Source organism: Pongo pygmaeus, chromosome 13 (genome assembly GCF_028885625.2).
Source record: "Pongo pygmaeus isolate AG05252 chromosome 13, NHGRI_mPonPyg2-v2.0_pri, whole genome shotgun sequence".
In the NCBI taxonomy this organism is placed as follows: domain Eukaryota; kingdom Metazoa; phylum Chordata; class Mammalia; order Primates; family Hominidae; genus Pongo; species Pongo pygmaeus.
In genome coordinates, this window is record NC_072386.2 from 36,839,045 (window position 1) to 36,857,605 (window position 18,561).

Genomic DNA, 18,561 nt, shown 5'->3' on the forward strand with positions numbered 1-18,561 from the left:
CTTCTTAATAAGAAATGGCTTTACTAATGGCACATCCAGATAACCTTTAGTTTCCAATATTATTATTACAAAGGACTGCTCTCCAATTTGATTATTTTATCAAAAGTTTAATAATGCACAACAAATAGGTCCCCCCTTCACGTAGATACTACCCACACAGCTTGTCTCTGCGAATATAAATTTAGTCCTTGTACACACATACGGACACAGCGACACATATACCTACAGGATGATATGCAGTTATGTATATGTGTGTCAGTTGACAAATCTAAGCCCTTGGATTTAGATTAAAATGTTTCTCCCTTCAGTCGTTTGCTCCATTCTATGCTAAATCCTGTAGAAGGCTGGGAAGAACTGGGGACCTCAAGCCAAAGAAGTTTCTTGATTATAACTGACAGGCAGCAGAATATCAGTTTTAGGGAATCAAAAGTTGAGTTGGAAGGCTGCTGGTTTGGAAACTAAGGTTGGTTCCAAGTGGTGCGACCTGATTCCCAGGATCTTTTTGAGAGCTGCTGGGAGAACTGAAAATTAACAGCGAGGACACAGGACGCCCTAGGTAATGTCCTCCCCGCTATTCTGCTCTCCTCAATTCAAGGGCAGAGACAACTTGCTTTTGTGGAAAAGGGAAGAAAAGGGAAAAGAGAAAAGCAAGGAAGTTCAGTCAGAAAGAGGAAGAGGGACAAAGAGGAAAGAAAGGGACAAAGAGGAAAGAAAGGGAGAAGAGGAAAGAAAGAGGGACGAAGAGGAAAGGCAAGGAGAAGGAAAAATCAAGGTTCAGCAAGAAGTTGGAAGGCGAGGGAAAAAGGGGAGTAAAGAAAAGAGAAGGCAAAGGAGGTCTAAGGGCTAGGAAGATGCAAGGATCTTTTTTTAACGAACCAAAGTCACATCCATCTTTCACTTTCAAATAAATCGTCTAGATCTTATCCGTTTCCTTTTTAAAGGTTATCTGCGTTTCTAAAGGAAGCCAGTAGTTGATACTCCTCTCCGCGCCCCACGCGTGGCCGCGCTGTTCTGTCTCCGGCCACTGAGATCAAATACAACGCGAGTGAGAACATTTGCAGAGGCGCGACTCTGGGAACACTCCTGCGACTGGTTGTCACCCGGGAGTCTAACCGGATTAATACCCAGAGATGGATTACGCTGGTTGTCACCAATACGCCTAAAGATTATAATCCAATTTATGTACATTACAGTCAGTATTAGCTTTATCTGCTATTTTAAGACTCCCGGTTGCCCCACGCGTCCTCAGAGGACAATCCTCCACGTTCTGATGCAACTCAGTAGTCTGTCAGAAGGGGAAGCCTCCCGAAGAAAACAACTCCAAGCCTGGTCCCCGAGGGTCTGTACCCGGCACGCCCAGGTGTCTTGCCTTCACCTGGGCACGGCTTTGTGAAGCTTCCCAGCCGGGGATTACCAACGCGGAAGGCGTTCCCTTGCAAGGAAATAGCATCCTTGTTTCTCCCTTGTTCATTTCATTTTCAAATTTTCGGTGGCGGTGGCAGGAGGGCGGGGAGTGAGGGTGGCGGGCGGGTGCCTGTGAGTGGATGGGGCAGGGGGCCAGGGGATCGTTGCGGGTTAGAACGGCCTCAGTGATTGCTATTTTCATGCTCGTTTTTTGCAGGATGGCATTTCTCTCGCTCACTTTAAGTAAGTTTGTTTGGGTGTGAGTTCTTGTCTTTTCAGCACAAAACCACAGAAATACGTGGTGGAAAGTAAAAGAAAGCCCACTCCCTCCTCCCCGTGCGTACTAGCTAAGGACTTGATTTAACATCCCTTCTCCGGCTGCTGGGGGCTCTAAGCAGTGGCTACATTCCAGCAGTTTTAATCCGTTTTTTATTGTAGGGCGAGCAGAGTTTACACAGGGGCTGGGATGGCTCCCCAGCTGGCCGCTCTCCCCACTCCTGCGCCCCCTCCCTGCCACCCCCCCCAGCAGGAACCTGTTACTTTAAGCGAGGCTTTCCAGTGCGGCGCTGCGGGCCGCCGGGGTTTCGGGAGGTGGCAGGTGATTGGCTCTTTCGAGCTCCCCCTGGCTCGCTCGCTCTGCCTCCCCGCGCGCTCCGCCCCGCCGGCAAGCCCTCCCTCCGCCCTGTGAGGCTAGGAGCCCGGGTGTCAGGCGCGACGGCGCATGCTCCGGAATCATCTCCTTTACCCTGGAGCTGCTGCTGCTGCTGCTGCTTTTGCTTTTGGGGCTGAGTTTAATAAGCGAGCGAGCGAGCAAGTGAGCGCGGGGGGAAAAAGGCAGAGAATGTCCGCCATCTACCCTCCGCTCCTGGGCGCGCTCTCATTCATAGCAGCCTCTTCATGAATTACAGCTGAGGGGGGGCGGAGGAGGGGGGGTACCACACAACACCCCAGCAAACCTCCGGGCCCCCAAGCATGGCTAGCTCGGTAAGTACGCGCAAAAATAATAATAAAAGACCTCCCCCACTTTCCTTCCTCGCCCTGCGCCGCCGCAGCCCAGACAGCGCCAGCGCTCCGCGGTTCCAATTAGAGAAAGGTTGGTACGGCTTGCAGGGAGCTGCCGCCTCTCCCTCAGCCTCCGCTCCCCTCCTCCCCCACCCCCCCGGCGCGCGCGCACACAGACACACACACACAGACACACACACACACTCACGCTCACACTCGCCCCTCCACCCCCCCCGCGCCTCCCTCCCTCCTCGCCTCTTTGCAATCACAAGAAGCGCACTCACACACTCCCTCTCGCTCACACGCGCGCACTCACACACACACTCACACACGGTGGAAGGAGGCGAATAATAACTCAGCCATATTTCAGCCGCCGCCGCCGGGAGCTGCGGGCACAGTCCGGGGACGCGGCGAGCAGCCTCGGCGGCCGCACCTCCGCAAAGCGCCGCGGCCGCTACGATGGTGCGTTCTCCGCGGCGCGCGTGTGTGAGCCGAAGTGTGCGGGGCTGACAGCGGCGGGGCCGCACGCAACTTTGCCCCAGCGCCGGGAGGTGCTGAGCGCGAGCCGAGCCTCGGCGGCTGTCCGCCCGCCGCCCTGCCTTTCTGAATTTCATTTTTTGGGGGGAGGTGGGAGATACTTTGGAGCCACTTGGGTTCTTGAAAGTGTGTTGCGGGGGCTCGGTTCGACTGGCCTGGCCGATCGCGTGGGGCTTTTCGCCGGGGGGTGCGGGGTGCTCTAAGTTATGGATGCCTCGGCGTGTTTTCCTGCGGGCGTGTGTGTGTGTGTTTCAGTGTGTATGACGACGTCTCATTTTTGTTGTGCACGAACCCCGTGGCAAGAGCACGGGAGTTTGTGCCCATCAGCAGAGGCTGCCTGTAGTTTCCATTCCGCCTGGCACAGCGCTCCACACGCACGCACACACACACGTACACAAAGACTTCCTCGGCGTGTGCCTGTCGCCGCGGTACTTTCGGGGAGGGGGCTCGCTAGGAGCCCTTCGGTCCCGCTGGGTCCCAGCCACCTCCCCTCCCACGCCGGGAAACCGCCCCGGCATCGCCTTCTGATTTGTTTCCGATGCATTTGTTGTCGTGCTTGTCGTGGCTGAGTGTGTTCTCGCTCTTTTCCCCGACCCCCTTCCCGACTGGGGATAACATTCCGTTACAATCCTGTCCGATGTGGATGCGGGGCCCGGGGCGCCTGGGGCCGAGCCGGGCCGGGCGGGCGGGTATATTTGGGGGTGTGGGGTGTGCGCGCCCACGCGCGTGAAACGTGGATGCAGAGAGCACCGTCGTTTCCTTTTATGTGCGTTTCAAGAAGGAGGAAAAAAATGTCAGGCGCAACGTTCACAGCCGAAACGTCGCCTTCCTGTTGTTCACGGCTATCTCTCCTCCCCCTGCCCGCAGTGTGCCGTGCAGGTGAAGCTGGAGCTGGGGCACCGCGCCCAGGTGAGGAAAAAACCCACCGTGGAGGGCTTCACCCACGACTGGATGGTGTTCGTACGCGGCCCGGAGCACAGTAACATACAGCACTTTGTGGAGAAAGTCGTCTTCCACTTGCACGAAAGCTTTCCTAGGCCAAAAAGAGGTAGGGCTCGAATACAAAAGGGTCTTGATAAAAAATGTCTTTGCTTGGCGAGGAAACAATCGCTTGGCCCGGGCGGTCCCGCTGCTCCGCTCCCCGCCCCCAGCGCCGCGCTCGCCGGCGTAGCCTCGGGATCCGGGTGCGCGGCGCCGCGCGGGCCAGGTCCCGGCTCCCGCCTGCCCGCGCGCGCGCCACTTCGGCTTGGTGAAAGTCACCGCAGAGAAAGGACCGTCAGGTGTCGAGTGTTTATTCATCCCAAGTCAGCCCTCACCAGTCCGCTGGGGTTAGCCGCGGGTTCTTTGGGAAAGGTGCAATTAGTTGTTGAGTTTGGAGATGTAGGGAATCGGGCTGGAGGGAATAAACACTTTGCGTGTGTGTGTGTGTGTGTGTGTGTGTGTTTTCCTAGAGAAATTAAGATTTACCTGTGTTATTAGCAAAGAATGTATTGGATGTAGTTATTGTTCGGTCTTGGCAAGTCGGTTCTCTTTAGGGTCTTCTCTGCTTTCCTGTCTGTGTATGAGGCACCAGGTGCCAGTTGCCATAGACTTTTCTTTTTGTGGCTTAGCCACCGCCACACCCCACTCCAGTCTGGATTTTATGTTTACTTGGGGGGCTTACTCGTTCCTCCCTCCCACCTCCGCGTGGCACTTGACTGCTCCTTTGATTCTGAGCAACGTTCCAAAGTGTCTGCCGGATGTGATCTGCAGGGAGACAGTTCTTGCAAAGGTCGAAGCTAAGTTGAAGAGGAAGATGTGGAGGAAGGCTTTTGCTTTAGTCGCTCCGCTCCCCACCTTGGTTCTTAGCCTTGGAGTCTAGTTTGCATAATCCTACTGGGCCTCTGCGGTCCCAAACATTTTCCATAATGGGCAGGACAGTTTTGGAAAAAAGAAACGGAGTGTCATTTTGAAAGAAATTTAAAGAGGGTTTGAGAAATACCGATTTCTTTTCCCTTCAACCCCTGGAAAACTAATGTCTGATTGTTTTAGTTGGATTAGTGAAGGTAACAGTACAAATACAATAAGGTGCTTTGTTTGTGAGCAGGTTTATTTATCTAAGTCGACACAATGGTTAGTAGTTATCTTCCATTTGATCCGTAATCTTTATTGGCATCTAGAACTCCTGCCGTTTCTTAGAGTAACATCATAATAAATCTATTCCGCTTAGAGCTATGTGGAAATTATTGAACATTCAGGGGGCTGAATAAAGAAAGGAGAAATGCCGTGTGCCTTAGAGGTGGCAGAGGTTTGTATTGGTGCTTAGTTTTGTTTCCAGAGCTCATGTAATGGGAAGTAGGATTGTATTTTTTGCCTTTAGCGGTTTGGTTTTAACTCCTCCTGAAAACTTGAACAGTGAATTTGATGGTCTTTGTTGGATGGTTAATAAATAAATCCAGTTTCTTATAGAGGGCTAGAAATATGCATGGCCTATAGGAAATAACATTTGAAATTTGTTAGCATTTTATGTTAAAATATAGTCAGAGATTATTATATTTCATATTTCCTCCAAACTGTGGTAAGGATGAGTGATGTCAAATTTCTATCACTGATGAGGTTGATATGCTGCTTCTTGGATTCTCTCTCTCCCTTTCCATGTGTCTGTAGAGCAGAGGAGTTTAAACAAAAGAAACCACTTTCTAAGATCCTTGGTATACGTTATTACTACTACTTGGCTGCAGTTCACTTCAAGGTGAAATAAGCTTTTAAAAAGCAACATTTATTAGGAAAATTAACTCAGTTGGCAGAAGATGTAGCTCTTAAGGTAACTTTGTTTAGGCACCTTGACAATCAAGAAATTGGCATTATGAAATTAAAGATGATCAACTTCTATTTTACCATTGTTTTTCTGCTTCAGTGGATGTGTGCATTGATGTTATTTTTATTTCCTATGCTTAATGATTTTCTGTCTACCCTGAGGGAACATGAGGGTGCTGCTCACATAGGCCACACATGGGAGTTGTTGCTAGGCGTGGTAAGCTGCTTGATAGCAGTGATGACTTCTCAGAGGTCTCTGGTAAGAGATGTCTGCTTGTTGGTTGGATTCCTCAATTTTTATACTCAACTGTGGAGGTTCTCTATGCAGTCTATAAGCCATTGTTTTAAAATGTTTATTTTTGGATTTTTATTTGTATGTGTGCTTCCCATGATGTGACAAGTCCTGGGAAAAGTGCCAGCTTACATCACCCAGGAGAGACCTTGTCATACTGTAATTACACATGATTCAGATTGCAAGAGAAGGTTTCTCTGTTCATTGGGAATAGTTGTAAGTTCAAGCAACACCAAACATGCCACTTAATCCTGGGACTTATTTTTTGGCTTATAAAGTCTTTCAAAATGATAAGAATAAATATAGAATAAGAATGCCAAGAATTTGTATGTCTACTTCCAGTACCTTTTGAAGTGTTATGTTAGCTATACTGTAGATCTATAAGTGATAGAGTAAAATTCTACCAACTGGAAATTGGAGAAACTGCAAATATGAATTTGTGAGAAATCTGAGTTATAAGATCTTTAAAAGAAATGCTCATATTCTATAATAAATAAGCTGTGTTGGCTATAGTGACAATCTAAATCATTTTCACTGTATACAGTAGCTGCTAAACAGAGATGAACCTTAGGACTGAGGATGAACTGCTCAGCCACAAAGATGAAAGAGTCCTTAGTTTTGTAAATCTTTGGTTTGGAAAAGTGAATTGATTTTCAGGTTGATTTACTTCACAGTATATTAGAATTTGTAGGAGAAGAAATTATAGTATTTTTAACTTGTTGCCTAATGAGAATTACGTATAGCATTTCAGAATTGAGCTAATTGGATTTGCATTAATGAGGTTTTACTCTGTCATAAAGATGTGTGGGAGACCTTCACTTTAAAACTACTGGCACAAAATCTTAGAAAAGAGATTTTGATGAAATGATGAAGCCTGGAATGTCTATTAGCCATGACAAAACAGGTAGGTCAGAGTATGATGCATTTTTAAACTATTTACCTGCAAAAAAAGACAATATCTTATGTATTAGTACCAAAGATTTGTACTAGTCTGATATGACTGAAATGAACAGTCACATTCAAAACATTTCTTTTAAAATATTAATGTTTTTGTTTTTAGTATGATATGAATTTGAGTGAACTTTCTTTCCAGTTACAGCCATCCTTACTATTGCAATTTGTTTCACTGACATTTATGATATGAAATCTGTTGCTTATTATTTTATGGAAGCTAATTTGGCCACTGGTATGATTTGATAGCTTTTTATTTGTAGCCTTAGTCCTTTGAGTGGGCAGATAAAGCTTAATAAATCCACTCTAACAATTTTCCTTTAAGTGTATGAGGCCAGCTTTACTGCATAGTTTTGATTTGTGTTAAATGGTCTTCTGAAATAATTTGGATAAGTTTTTATCAAGGTAACTAATATTTGAGGGCTTACTAGCTGAAGACGTTGTGTGCATCTGGTATATTTTCTCTTCAGAGTCATTTAGAAGATATAAGGAACAAAATGAAGATGAGTGACTGTTCTGATACATTCAGCGAGTGTTATTTGTGTAGGGTTCTGTATGAAATTTAGGTGACCAGTGAGAACAGTTTTACTGCTGTGCATTTTGAAGCACATAAAGTATAATTTTCCAAGGCACTTAAAAGCTGAATTGTTGGAGGAAATCTCATATTCTGTGGGCGAGAATGTAAATTGGGCAGGGGTATTTTGGAGAACATTGGCAAGGTCTATTAAGATTTTTAATGTTTATACTGTTTAGCCTAGCAAATTTACTTCTAGGAATTTTCTGACAAATATGTTCTCACAAGTACACAAAGATACAGCATGTTTCTTGTGATTGTTTTTGTAATAGTCAAAATTTGGAAGCAAGCCATATAGGGGCCCTCAACTGGATACAATTAAATGATGATAATCTATAAAAAGAGGTATATCTATTTGTAGATGCAGGAAGATCTTCAAGAATAATTAAGTGAAATAAGGCAAGTTGCTAAATCATTGTGATCTCATTTTTTTAACAAAGTGCTTGTGCAGATAAGTATATGTATGTCTATACATGTGTATGTCTGTAAATAAGTAAATTTGCATTAGCGGGCATCAAACTCTTACTAGTAGTTTACTTTAGTAGCTACTTGTGGTGGTGATGGGAAGTTATTTTTGTAGTGTTTGTTTTTTTTTTTAAAGTTAACTCTGTATATTTAAAACATTCAATGAGCACACATAACTTTTTAAAACTGAAAAAGAATAAAAAACCAATATAGAATATTGTTTTAAAAATAGGGATTAGCATGTAGCTATCTAAAAGTGTCTAAAAAAGCTATCTAAAAGCTATCTTAAAGATCTAAAAGTGATCTTTAATATCTTGGGTAGATATTGTTGCTTAAAGATGAAGAGAATTTAGGGTTAGGAATTACAGACTTGTATTCAAATGTTGGTTTAAGAGACTCCTTGTGTGGTTTTGGACAAGTTACTTCTGTATCTCTTTTCTCATTTGCATTATGGAAATGATGATAAAATAGAACTATTACCTCATAAGTTGAGGTTGAAATATAAATCAACTGTTTTCAAACTTTTTGGGCTTAAGATCCTTTTACACTTACAAATTGAAGAATGCATAGAGTTTTTTTGTGTAAATTATATCTATTAATTTTACTGTATTAGAAATTAAAATGGAGACATTTTAAAGAAATTAATTTGTCTAAAGGTAACCTATTACATGTTAACATACAGGTAACATTTTAATGAAAAATAAACATTTTCTTAAAAACAGTGACAAGAGGGCATTGTTTTCTTTTTCTTTTTTCCAAATCTCTTTGTTTTAATAGAAGACAACTAAGTCCTCTTACCTGCTTCTCTTTTCACTCTATTGTGTTATCACATGTCCTGTAGCCTCTGGAAAACTCTGCTACACACTCATGAGAGAATGGGAAGGAAAAAGGCAAATAACTTAATAGATTTTATTATATATATAGTTTTAATGTCACCAATCACCTGAAAAGATCGTAGGGATCCTGAGGTCCTAACTCTACACTCTGAGAACTGCTGGTAGAAAGTATTCAGCCTACAATCTGGTACACATAAATTGCCCAATACATGGAAGCTGATTGTTATTATTGTTGCTAATAAAAACTTATTTAATGGAAACAGAAAAGGTAAATCTTCCAAGGTGTTTGCCTCATTAAATTCCGGTGAATGATTACCTAACGATATTTTTTTTCAGAAAAGGATAATTTAAACTTGGGTTTTTCTGGACATATTTTATAGCTACTATTACTGTCCATTCTTTTTTTTTTTTTTTTTTTTCCGCATGGTCTGGCCCTGTCACCCAGGCTGGGTTGTAATTGCATGATTTCAGCTCATTGCAACCTCCATCTCCTGGACTCAAGCCATCCTCCCATCTCCTGGTCTCAAGCTGCTTCCCAAACAGCTCAGACTATAGGCGTGGACGACCATGCCTGGCAATGTGTGTGTGTGTGTGTGTGTGTGTGTGTGTTTTGGTAGAGATGGGGTTTCACTGTGTTGCCCAGACTGGTCTCCAACTCCTGGGGCCAGGCGACCCACCAGCCTCGAGCTCCCAAATTGCTGGGATTACAGGCATGAGCCATTGTGCCCGGCCTATCACTGTCCATTCTGTGTTGCATTACCTGAATTATGCAGAAGTCTTTTATATTCATTATTGTAGGTGCCCCTCTGTAGAACTACCTATCTTTATGAAGTAGGCCAGGCAGGGATATCACTTGGTTTGATAATTTTGCCTTAAAGTTCCTTTGTTCCTTCTCTTGGTTCTTTGAAGTTTCTTTCTCATGGGTCTTCCATGGACCAGCCTTGGCCCCTTTTTTGCCTTTCTAGTCATTTATTACAGATAATCCCCACTATTTAACATCACTTTTACAGTTCTAAGATATAGAACTTTTCTTGTTTTGAATCTTCAAAAAGAGATGCTAGAAGTTGGGAAATTACATGGCATAATTTTGTGGTGTAGCTTTTATGAAGAACCTTGTTCATTTTTTTAAACAAATGAAATGTTTTTTTTCTAATTTGTAGATATTTGTTCATCGTAGAAAAGTCAAACCATGGACAAGTTATCTGAAATTTTCATATATAACCATAGTTAATATTTGTTAGACATCTTTATATATATACACATACACATCAATATTAACTATTAACATTCATTCATTCAACAAGTGTGTGCTTTTTTTTAAGCTCCTACTATGTGCGTGCCTGCCTGCCTCCCTCCCTCCCTCCCTCCCTCCCTCCTTTCCTTCCTTCCTTCTTTCATTTTGGGACAGGGTTTCCCTCTTGTCACCCAGGCTGGGGTGCAGTGGCATGATCTTGGCTCATTTCAACTTCTGCCTCCCAGGTTCAAGAATTCTCCTGCCTCAGCCTCCTGAGTAGCTGGGATTATAGGCATGCGCCACCGCACCCGGCTAATTTTGTATTTTTAGTAGAGACAGGGTTTCACCATGTTGGCCAGGCTGGTCTCAAACCCCTGACCTCAGGTGATCTTCCCGTCTTGGCCTCCCAAAGTGCTGAGATTACAGGCATGAGCCACTGCGCCCGGCCCTAGCACCCTTCTTAGAGCTGGAGATAAAGCAGAGGAACGTTCCTAGCCTTGTGGCATATCATCTTTTAAAATTGTTGGATTTTTCTGGCATGACATTGTATATGGATTTATTATACTTCATTTGGATTTTTCCCAGTTTTGATTTGTTATGAATAATGCTGTGATGGACATCTTTGACATGCATTTTAATGGTTTTTCTAATAATTTACTTATGTTAAATTTCTAGAAGGGAGGTAGTGGAGTCAAAAGGTATACAGAGTTGAAATTTTGTTATATATTACCAAACTTTCCTCCAAAAAGATTGTCCCAGTTTATATTTCCTCAGGCATATAAACTAGAAATTAACAGCTTAAAAAAAATCTTTGCCAATCTGTGTGGAAAAACTACCTTATTTTGGTTTGCATTTATATGATTAGCAGTGCTACATATCTTTCTTTATGTATTTATTTACCGTTTGTCTTTTGTGATGTGCCTTTTTTGTCCTTTGTAGTCCATGGCTGCTTTTTTAATTAAAAAAAAAAAAGCATGGGGAAATGCAGAGAATGATATAACAAACATTCAAATCTCCACTACCAAGAATGAATAAATGTTTACATATTATCTTATTTGATTCCTTGTTTGGATTCTGGAGAATTAACTATTATAGATGCAGCTAATGTTTTAAAATACTTCCCAGCCTTTTCTTCCAACCCTTCGGTCTGTCTTCTATTCTATTTATTTTGCACATTTATATTGCTTACAGATAATAATGTATTGTGTCTTAAAAATCAACATGAAGAGGATCATGCTAGTGAATCTTTTTTTTCAATTGAGATATAATTCACATGCAAAATTCACCCTTTTAAATTGTGCAAGTCTGTGGTTTTTAGTATATTCATAAGGTTGTATAACCATTGCCATTATTTAATACCAGAATATTTTTATGAGTGAATACATTTGCATCTTGCTTTTTCCCCCCACTCAATTCTGTTTTTGAACCTATCCACATTTCATCTATAAAGAGCCACGTCATTCTCTTTAATTTCCTCTGCTTAGTATTTCATCATGGGAATATATTGTATACTTTACTTTTCTGTTTTCCTATTAAGAAATAAATAGGTCATTTTCTATTCTGTGCAGTGAGCATCTTTGTGCATGTTACCTTGTGCAGATGAACAAGGGTTTGGACATAGGCCTAGATTTTGAGTTATTGAGTTGTGGGCACGTGTGTCTTCATTTGTACTAGCTGCTGTCAGATTGCTCTAAAAAGTGGTTGTGACAGTTTATACTCTGTCAAGAAAATGAGTACCATTTTTCCTCTATATCTTTGCCAATTTTGGCAATTTTAATATTTCCTATTTTTCAGAGTTGAAATTTGGTATCTTTTTGTTTTCATTTACATTTCTCTGGTTCCTAGTGGGATTGAGCATTTTATATATAGTTATTGACTATTTTGATTTCCTCTTTATTGACTTCTTTTTATATCCTTTTTCTTAAAAGAAAAGATTGGGATGTTTGTAATTTTCTTGTTTGTAGGATGTTCTTTGTTATTTTTGTTGAAAATATCTTGCCTCATTTTTTTCTTTCATCTTGATTTATGGTATCTTTTTGCCATATGCAAGCTTTTAATTTTGTCAAGTTGATGTGCTTTATTTTGTTTTGTTTTCCTCTCTGGGCTTAGGGTCTTATTTAAGAATTTAGTTGGTGGCCATAGTAATGTGCTTAACCAAAAGGCAATATATATGTAGGATACAGTGAACGACTGAGGGAGATACAAATAAGAGTAAGAGGAGGTCCCTGCCTTCAGTGTGCTGTGTCTTTTTAGAGCTGGAAAGGACACTTGACATTCTTCATCTTCGATTACCCTTTCATTTTACTTTTAATCAGAAGCCTAGAAATGTGGAGCGATCTTGCATGTAGACACAATGAGTCACAAGTATGCCTGTGCAAAGATAACTAGTAATAAATGGTGGTCAATGTTTACTTTTAAAACATTGAGTAATAATTCACTTATATTAGCAGACAAATGTTCAGCAATAGCTGCTTTTGTAGACATGATCTAGGATTTAATTAAGTGGTGGTAACCATGGTAGATGCTGTTTAAAAGGAAAAAGTTCTATAGCTACTTTCAGACAAAATCAAATTCTCTATATGAATTAAAGTTTTCCTTTGAGATTAAATCATTAGAAAAAATTGTTGCTGGGTGGTAGTTATCTCCTGATATTTTGTCCCCAACACACCCAGTGGTAAGAATTGCAATTACCTGAAGGATGCAGAGTGTTGTTTTAAGAAGTAATGTTGCATGACTTAATCCTTTTGACTTAAGTGTGATAAGTTTGCAGTGGTTGACGACTGAAGAAGGCTATTACGATAGAATTTCTAAAAAGATAAGGCTAGCATTTGGGTGTGATTTAGTTGGTATGTAGCAGTTAACAATTAACTTTTTGGATAAAATCAAGTCACCATTTTTTTATTAAAGAAAATTATGGCTTATCTTTAATGTTCATTAGTGATTATAAATATAATTAGTTACCTTTAATTAGTTACACATATTAGAAGGTTGATATTCTCAAAGCCAAGTTAATTTTTTTCTATTTTAAAATATTTGATTTTGTCAAAACTAGATTTTTTTCTTTGTACCTTTCCAGTAGAAATTATTAGTTATTTCCTCATCAATACCAGGCCAAATGCTCTGTGTGTGTATATTGATTTTTAAAAGCAAAATATATATTAACAGTTTCCTGAAGTATTAATAATAATAGCAGTGGCTCAGAGAGTAGGGAGGTAATTTGCCTCTTAATGTTTTCAGATATAAATTTAGTCTGAATGATGCCTTTTCATTTTTGCAGATAGGTTTTTATGTCCCATTTCCCCTGCCTCCCTCCAAGGATGGTATTGGGGATAGAATACTGTCTGATTATTCCAGGTATCTATTCATTTGATAAACATGTAAAACACTTTGGGTATTTAAAAACCAGGTTCATTGTAGACTTTATATCATCTTTACCCTTTACCCCAAATACTTCATTAATATGAATAATGAAAGCTAAATAATTAAGGCCTTTTTTATATTGAGGAAACATTCTTCTATTTCACATAGTATTTTCCTTCATTTTATTTGTTTCTCTGTTTCTCTATAATAAGCAGGTGTTTTATAGAGGTTCAATGAAAAATGGGGGGTTTGGGCTGTTGAGATTTAGTTGCATTTAGTGGAACAGGTTATTTAAAAATGTTGACACAGTTCAAAATTGTCTGATGCTTGTTGTATGACTTTTTCTCTGTATGCACAGAAATAGTAACTAGTGGGCTGGAAGCTAACTTTCATCATAGCACGTGTTATGTGTTACATGCTTTCATTAGTCCAACACTCCCTTCTCTTTGTATATGTTATCTCTTTTTCCTCCTGTGTTGCATTAGAGTTACACATCAGAAAGGATGGGACCTATGTTATCACTGTAGACACTACTTATAGCTCCATCAATGTAATGTCTTGACACTGGAAGTTTTTGGCAACCATATAAAGGCAGGTATTGCAAGTCAGAAAAAGGGTTTTAGAATCCCTGACTTGACTTTCCACTCCTGTAAGTTATAAATTATTACTCAGATTTCTGAAACTCATTTCTTCTGCACCTCTAATAATTGACTTTGTGTAAACAGAACCCCACTTGAATTTAGCAGGAAACATTGTGTCTGCTGAGAATCACATTTTATAGAATGTGTTCTAGCATTTGTAATAGGCAAAAATGAATTTTTCTCTTTTCTCTTTTTTCCCTTATTCTTTCTTCACTTACTTTGGATGCTTAAAAAGAAAAGCTAGACACAAACTTGAAGGACTTGGCCAGCTCTATCATTTTTTTACTACCTAATCCATGAAATACAACCAGCCTTTTAGCTTTAAAAATAAGAGTCTAATGTATTCCAGTAACTGGTAGGAGCAGTATTTAGCAGTGTGGCAGGAAAGGCCCTGGCCTGGGAGGTAGAAAGGATGTGTTTGGACTGAAAAAGCTGTGTGGGCTTTTGCAGCTCTGAAAATACTGTTTTTCCTTTAGTTTTAAAAAGGATAAATTCTGCAATTGTCATTGATCTAGTGTTTTTATAACAATGAAATAATAACTACCCTTTACTAAATAGCTATATTGGTTATCATGCTAGACAATAGACATGTGGTGTATTTAATTTCTCACTCTTCCTAAGTAGTAGTTCGGAAAATGATATTTTTGAGAAAATAAAATACCGACATATGAACATCAGTGTATTGGAATTTTATCTTTTCTTATGGTGAATGGACAGTGAAATGGGTGAAAGACTTGCTGCAGTAATAGGGAAGTAGAAGATAACATGAGTAATTCACCAAATAAGGGATTAAGTTACACTTGTAAAAGTTAATTTCTGATCATATCGGTGCCATTCACCTCAACCATCAACTATTACTTGTAGATTGGAGCATTTCAAGAACTCAGAAGACCACCCAGTGTTGATAGGAAACTTCTTCCTCAATCATGGCTCTTGACCATGCCATTAGATTATTGGGTTTTTCATGCTTTTTTGTCTTTTACATAAAATAGACCTTGAAATTGTGTCACTTAATTTGCTTTTCTGAAGTATCACTTACCAGGTATTACTTGTGTTTTTATTATCAATAGAGTAATAATTGAGGACTACCCATGTAAGCTAATTGAGGACTGTCGGTATTATCATGTGAACAGGTTAGAAGAAAGTATATGAAATTTTTGATCGTCCAGCATACTTGCATACATACAAATAAGAATAAATAGGGTTTTCTATTTAATAAATCAAATGCTCAATTGAAGTTGTTTTGAAAAGCAAGTAGTTTTCTACTCTTCAGTTGTAACATGCTGTATAACTTCTAGGTCAAAGAAAAAATAATTTTAGTTAGCATTCCAATTCTATAAAGAAAATTGTCAAGCAATTGACTAGAGCCGATAATTTATCAAAAAATACACAAATGCAGACATTTAAAATAGAGCTGCAAATAAATAGGAATTTTCTTACATTGTAAAGGCTACACAATAGCTTATAGTTAATGCTTCTTGACAGAGTATCTTTTTTAGGTTAACATCATTGATTCAGTTCATTTTCTGTGTTAGAATGGCTAGATTTGTTCTTCTTTACCCCACATTTTGAGAAGTATGTGACAGATAAAAATACATCACTGAAAAGATGGGAAGAAATACTATCGTAGAATGTTAATATAAGTCATCTCTGGGAGGTGGGATATCAGGAACTTCTTATTGTTGTCAGTAAAATTTGTTGGCTTTTTCAAGTTTTCTTGAATGACTCATATTATGTGAAAGTAAAACTAGTATTTAAATGTATGTATCGGCACATTTACAATAAGATTTTTAGTTTTTTCTAAAAGTAATTTGGAACATGATTAAGACTGTCTTTCCCAAGAAACATTTTCAAATTTTGCTATTTGACATTTTTACCACCTTGTCGTTTTGAGTCTTTTCCTTTAATGTTACTATGAGTATTTGCACAGTGTTTCACAAATTGATTGTAAGCTTTAAAGGGAGACATGTAGATAACGTTCTTACCTTTCTTAACATTTTGTATTGAAGTTATAAAAGTAATGAGATTAACCTGATTTATAAATGTGTATTCATATAGGATAGTCTTGGTAACAGAAAAATACCCAAGTGTATTATATCAGTACAGTATACATTTTTGGAGTACTTAGGAATGTTTTGAAAAGTTCTTGCCTTTTTTTCCTGTGGAGTTTTGATAACTTTGATAATTAATATGTGTGTCTTGCTGTGTAGTGTTAAAAATTTTTCTAGAGCCTACATCTGACTTTAAAAATCAACTACAAATAAAAAGACTGTCATCATGTTGCTTAGATATATGGTGATTATGTTGAAGAATAAATAGTATCGATAATTGGAAATAAAAGACTCATTCCAGTGTATGCATTTTGTGTATAATTTGGAAGTCAAACATGAGCTTTTAAGAAATAAAAAGTACCAAAACAAGTACCAAACATAAGGCATAGAGAAAAAAAGATTTAGGGCAGAGAAAGAAGTGGTCCTTTTTGGATGGAGAATTCATGCATAATTCCATAAATACAAACTATTTTGATACTAAGATGATTTTATTAATATTTCATATATAAGCTACAAAAATAACTAGAGGTTTTTACAAAGGGAAATTAGTGCATAATTTTATGTTTTATGTACAATGCAGATTGATATGAATATTCCTTAAACATAACTAAAAATGATTTCTGCAAAATGAGGTTAATTTTAGTTGTCTCGAGGGTCTCTCTGCAATCTAAAATTTATCTAATTAAGTCCCTGATTTTATAGTCTGTGAGAAAACACATTTGCATTTTGACATTAAACTTTAAAAGTGTACTGTGCACTAATGCATAGCAAAGCTATACGTCAAATAAAAATAAGGGCATTTTCCCTTTAGTAGTAGATAATTTTACAAAATCCATAAAATACATGTAGATTAACTCTACCTTAGAATGTTTGTGAAATATAAACAATGATATTTGTGATCTGGGTATTTCTTATTAGCTGCTTGAATAAAATTGCAACTTCAAATTCTATTTGCCAGCATTTGGAATAAGATTATATTCCATGAACTTAATTTAGTTCTGCTGACAAATTTCTACTTAACTATGTCTATTCCTTTTGAGAGAATTCTAAACGTGATTTATAATGGCCTGGAATCCTTTCTTCAGGATTAAGGTGTATACAAGAATGAGGAAAATATACTCTTTGGCACAATGAGTACAGATGGCAATATTTATTTGCTACTTTTATTAGTAAGTTAATTTATATAGATGTCTTAACTGCAAAAATAAAATAATAGTTTTAAAATTAAGTAATTGTTTTAAAACTTGTTATAACCAAATACCCCAGAGACCAAGTTGAAGAGTGGAGAGTTTGAGCAATACGAAGACCTGGTTTGAGTATTGCAAAGAGATTCCAAATTGGCATCAAATTAAATAAAAATACTCATAAAATTTTGTTATAGGACAGACAAAACTATGGTAGATGACGATAGTGTACAAATGGCCCTTATTTGGAGCATATGGAGTGGGAGCATATTTTGCAGTGAAAGAGGAACCAGAGGACAAGGTGTTCTCTACTTGTAGACTTGTAAAGACCTCTGAGTTTTCTTTATGTTATTGTAGAAAGACATTATTTTTGCTTTGGTGTGCTTAAAACTAAAGGGCAAATGATCCAAAAGAATAATCTTGAAATTCAATAGCAAGAGAACTACTTGACATTGTGGGCTGGAGGCCAGCAAACGTGGGGCTTTCATTGAATGCGTGGGAAATGGGGCAGGCCTGGAATTTAAAGAGACAGGGTGCAGTACCCTAGAAAAGAAAAGCCCTCCTGTATGATTTGCTTACTTGGAGAAAAAAAATAGACTTAAAGTTTTCTCTAAAGGATCTTTATTGGATCAACTATTTAAGGCATTGAAAGACACTGAGTGAATTTTTCTTAACTCCACCTCCCACACTCCCTAGCCATCTTCTCTTGTCTGAAATTGGTGCAGAGTAAAATTGTTTATAACAGAGCACAAGCAGCTTTTCAAATAAAAGTACTTTGTAGCCTGTTCAAATGGAGTATAATGTAATTCTCTCTGAAATTGAGCACTTATTACTTTGTTTATGTAGCTGTTTTAAAAGTATGGGTGGGTGAAGGGGGTACGGCAGGAACCTCTGCTTTAGAAATTACTGTTTTTTTCTGAGTTTTCCTCCCCCATCCACTCATGAATCCCCTTTCACCCCTCCCCCACCTCCCGCAATCCCTCAATAAAATAGTATTTAAAAGACTTGAATAACCAGTCCTATGTACCAGCTTCTTGCTGGAGGCAATAATGTACTATTTTCAATGGGTGGTCTTGAATCTCCATGGGAGATTTTACAGGCAGTGGGCTCCAAGACCCACTAAGTGTATTATATGAACATAACCAGCTAAATTTCCCAGCCATAGAGAATACGCAGGGATAGTTTTACATTATTGAATTCTCATCATTAATTACTTGCAAACTAATTTCTTTAA

General features: G+C 39.3%; 1 protein-coding gene across 2 annotated transcripts in view; it reads left to right on the plus strand.

The window, feature by feature from the left end:
• The first annotated feature begins 2,093 nt into the window (after positions 1-2,093).
• Positions 2,094-18,561, plus strand: part of MLLT3 (MLLT3 super elongation complex subunit) — a 276,492-nt gene continuing 260,024 nt past the window's right edge. The window contains exons 1-2 of one of the 2 annotated variants that reach the window (XM_054501809.2): positions 2,094-2,388; positions 3,811-3,991. In XM_054501809.2, the coding sequence (XP_054357784.1) occupies positions 2,377-2,388; positions 3,811-3,991 (193 nt within the window). In that variant the 5' untranslated portion in view covers positions 2,094-2,376. Of the gene's footprint in view, positions 2,389-2,581; positions 2,869-3,810; positions 3,992-18,561 lie in introns of those variants that run through there. The other variant, XM_063650503.1, reaches the window with a different exon arrangement.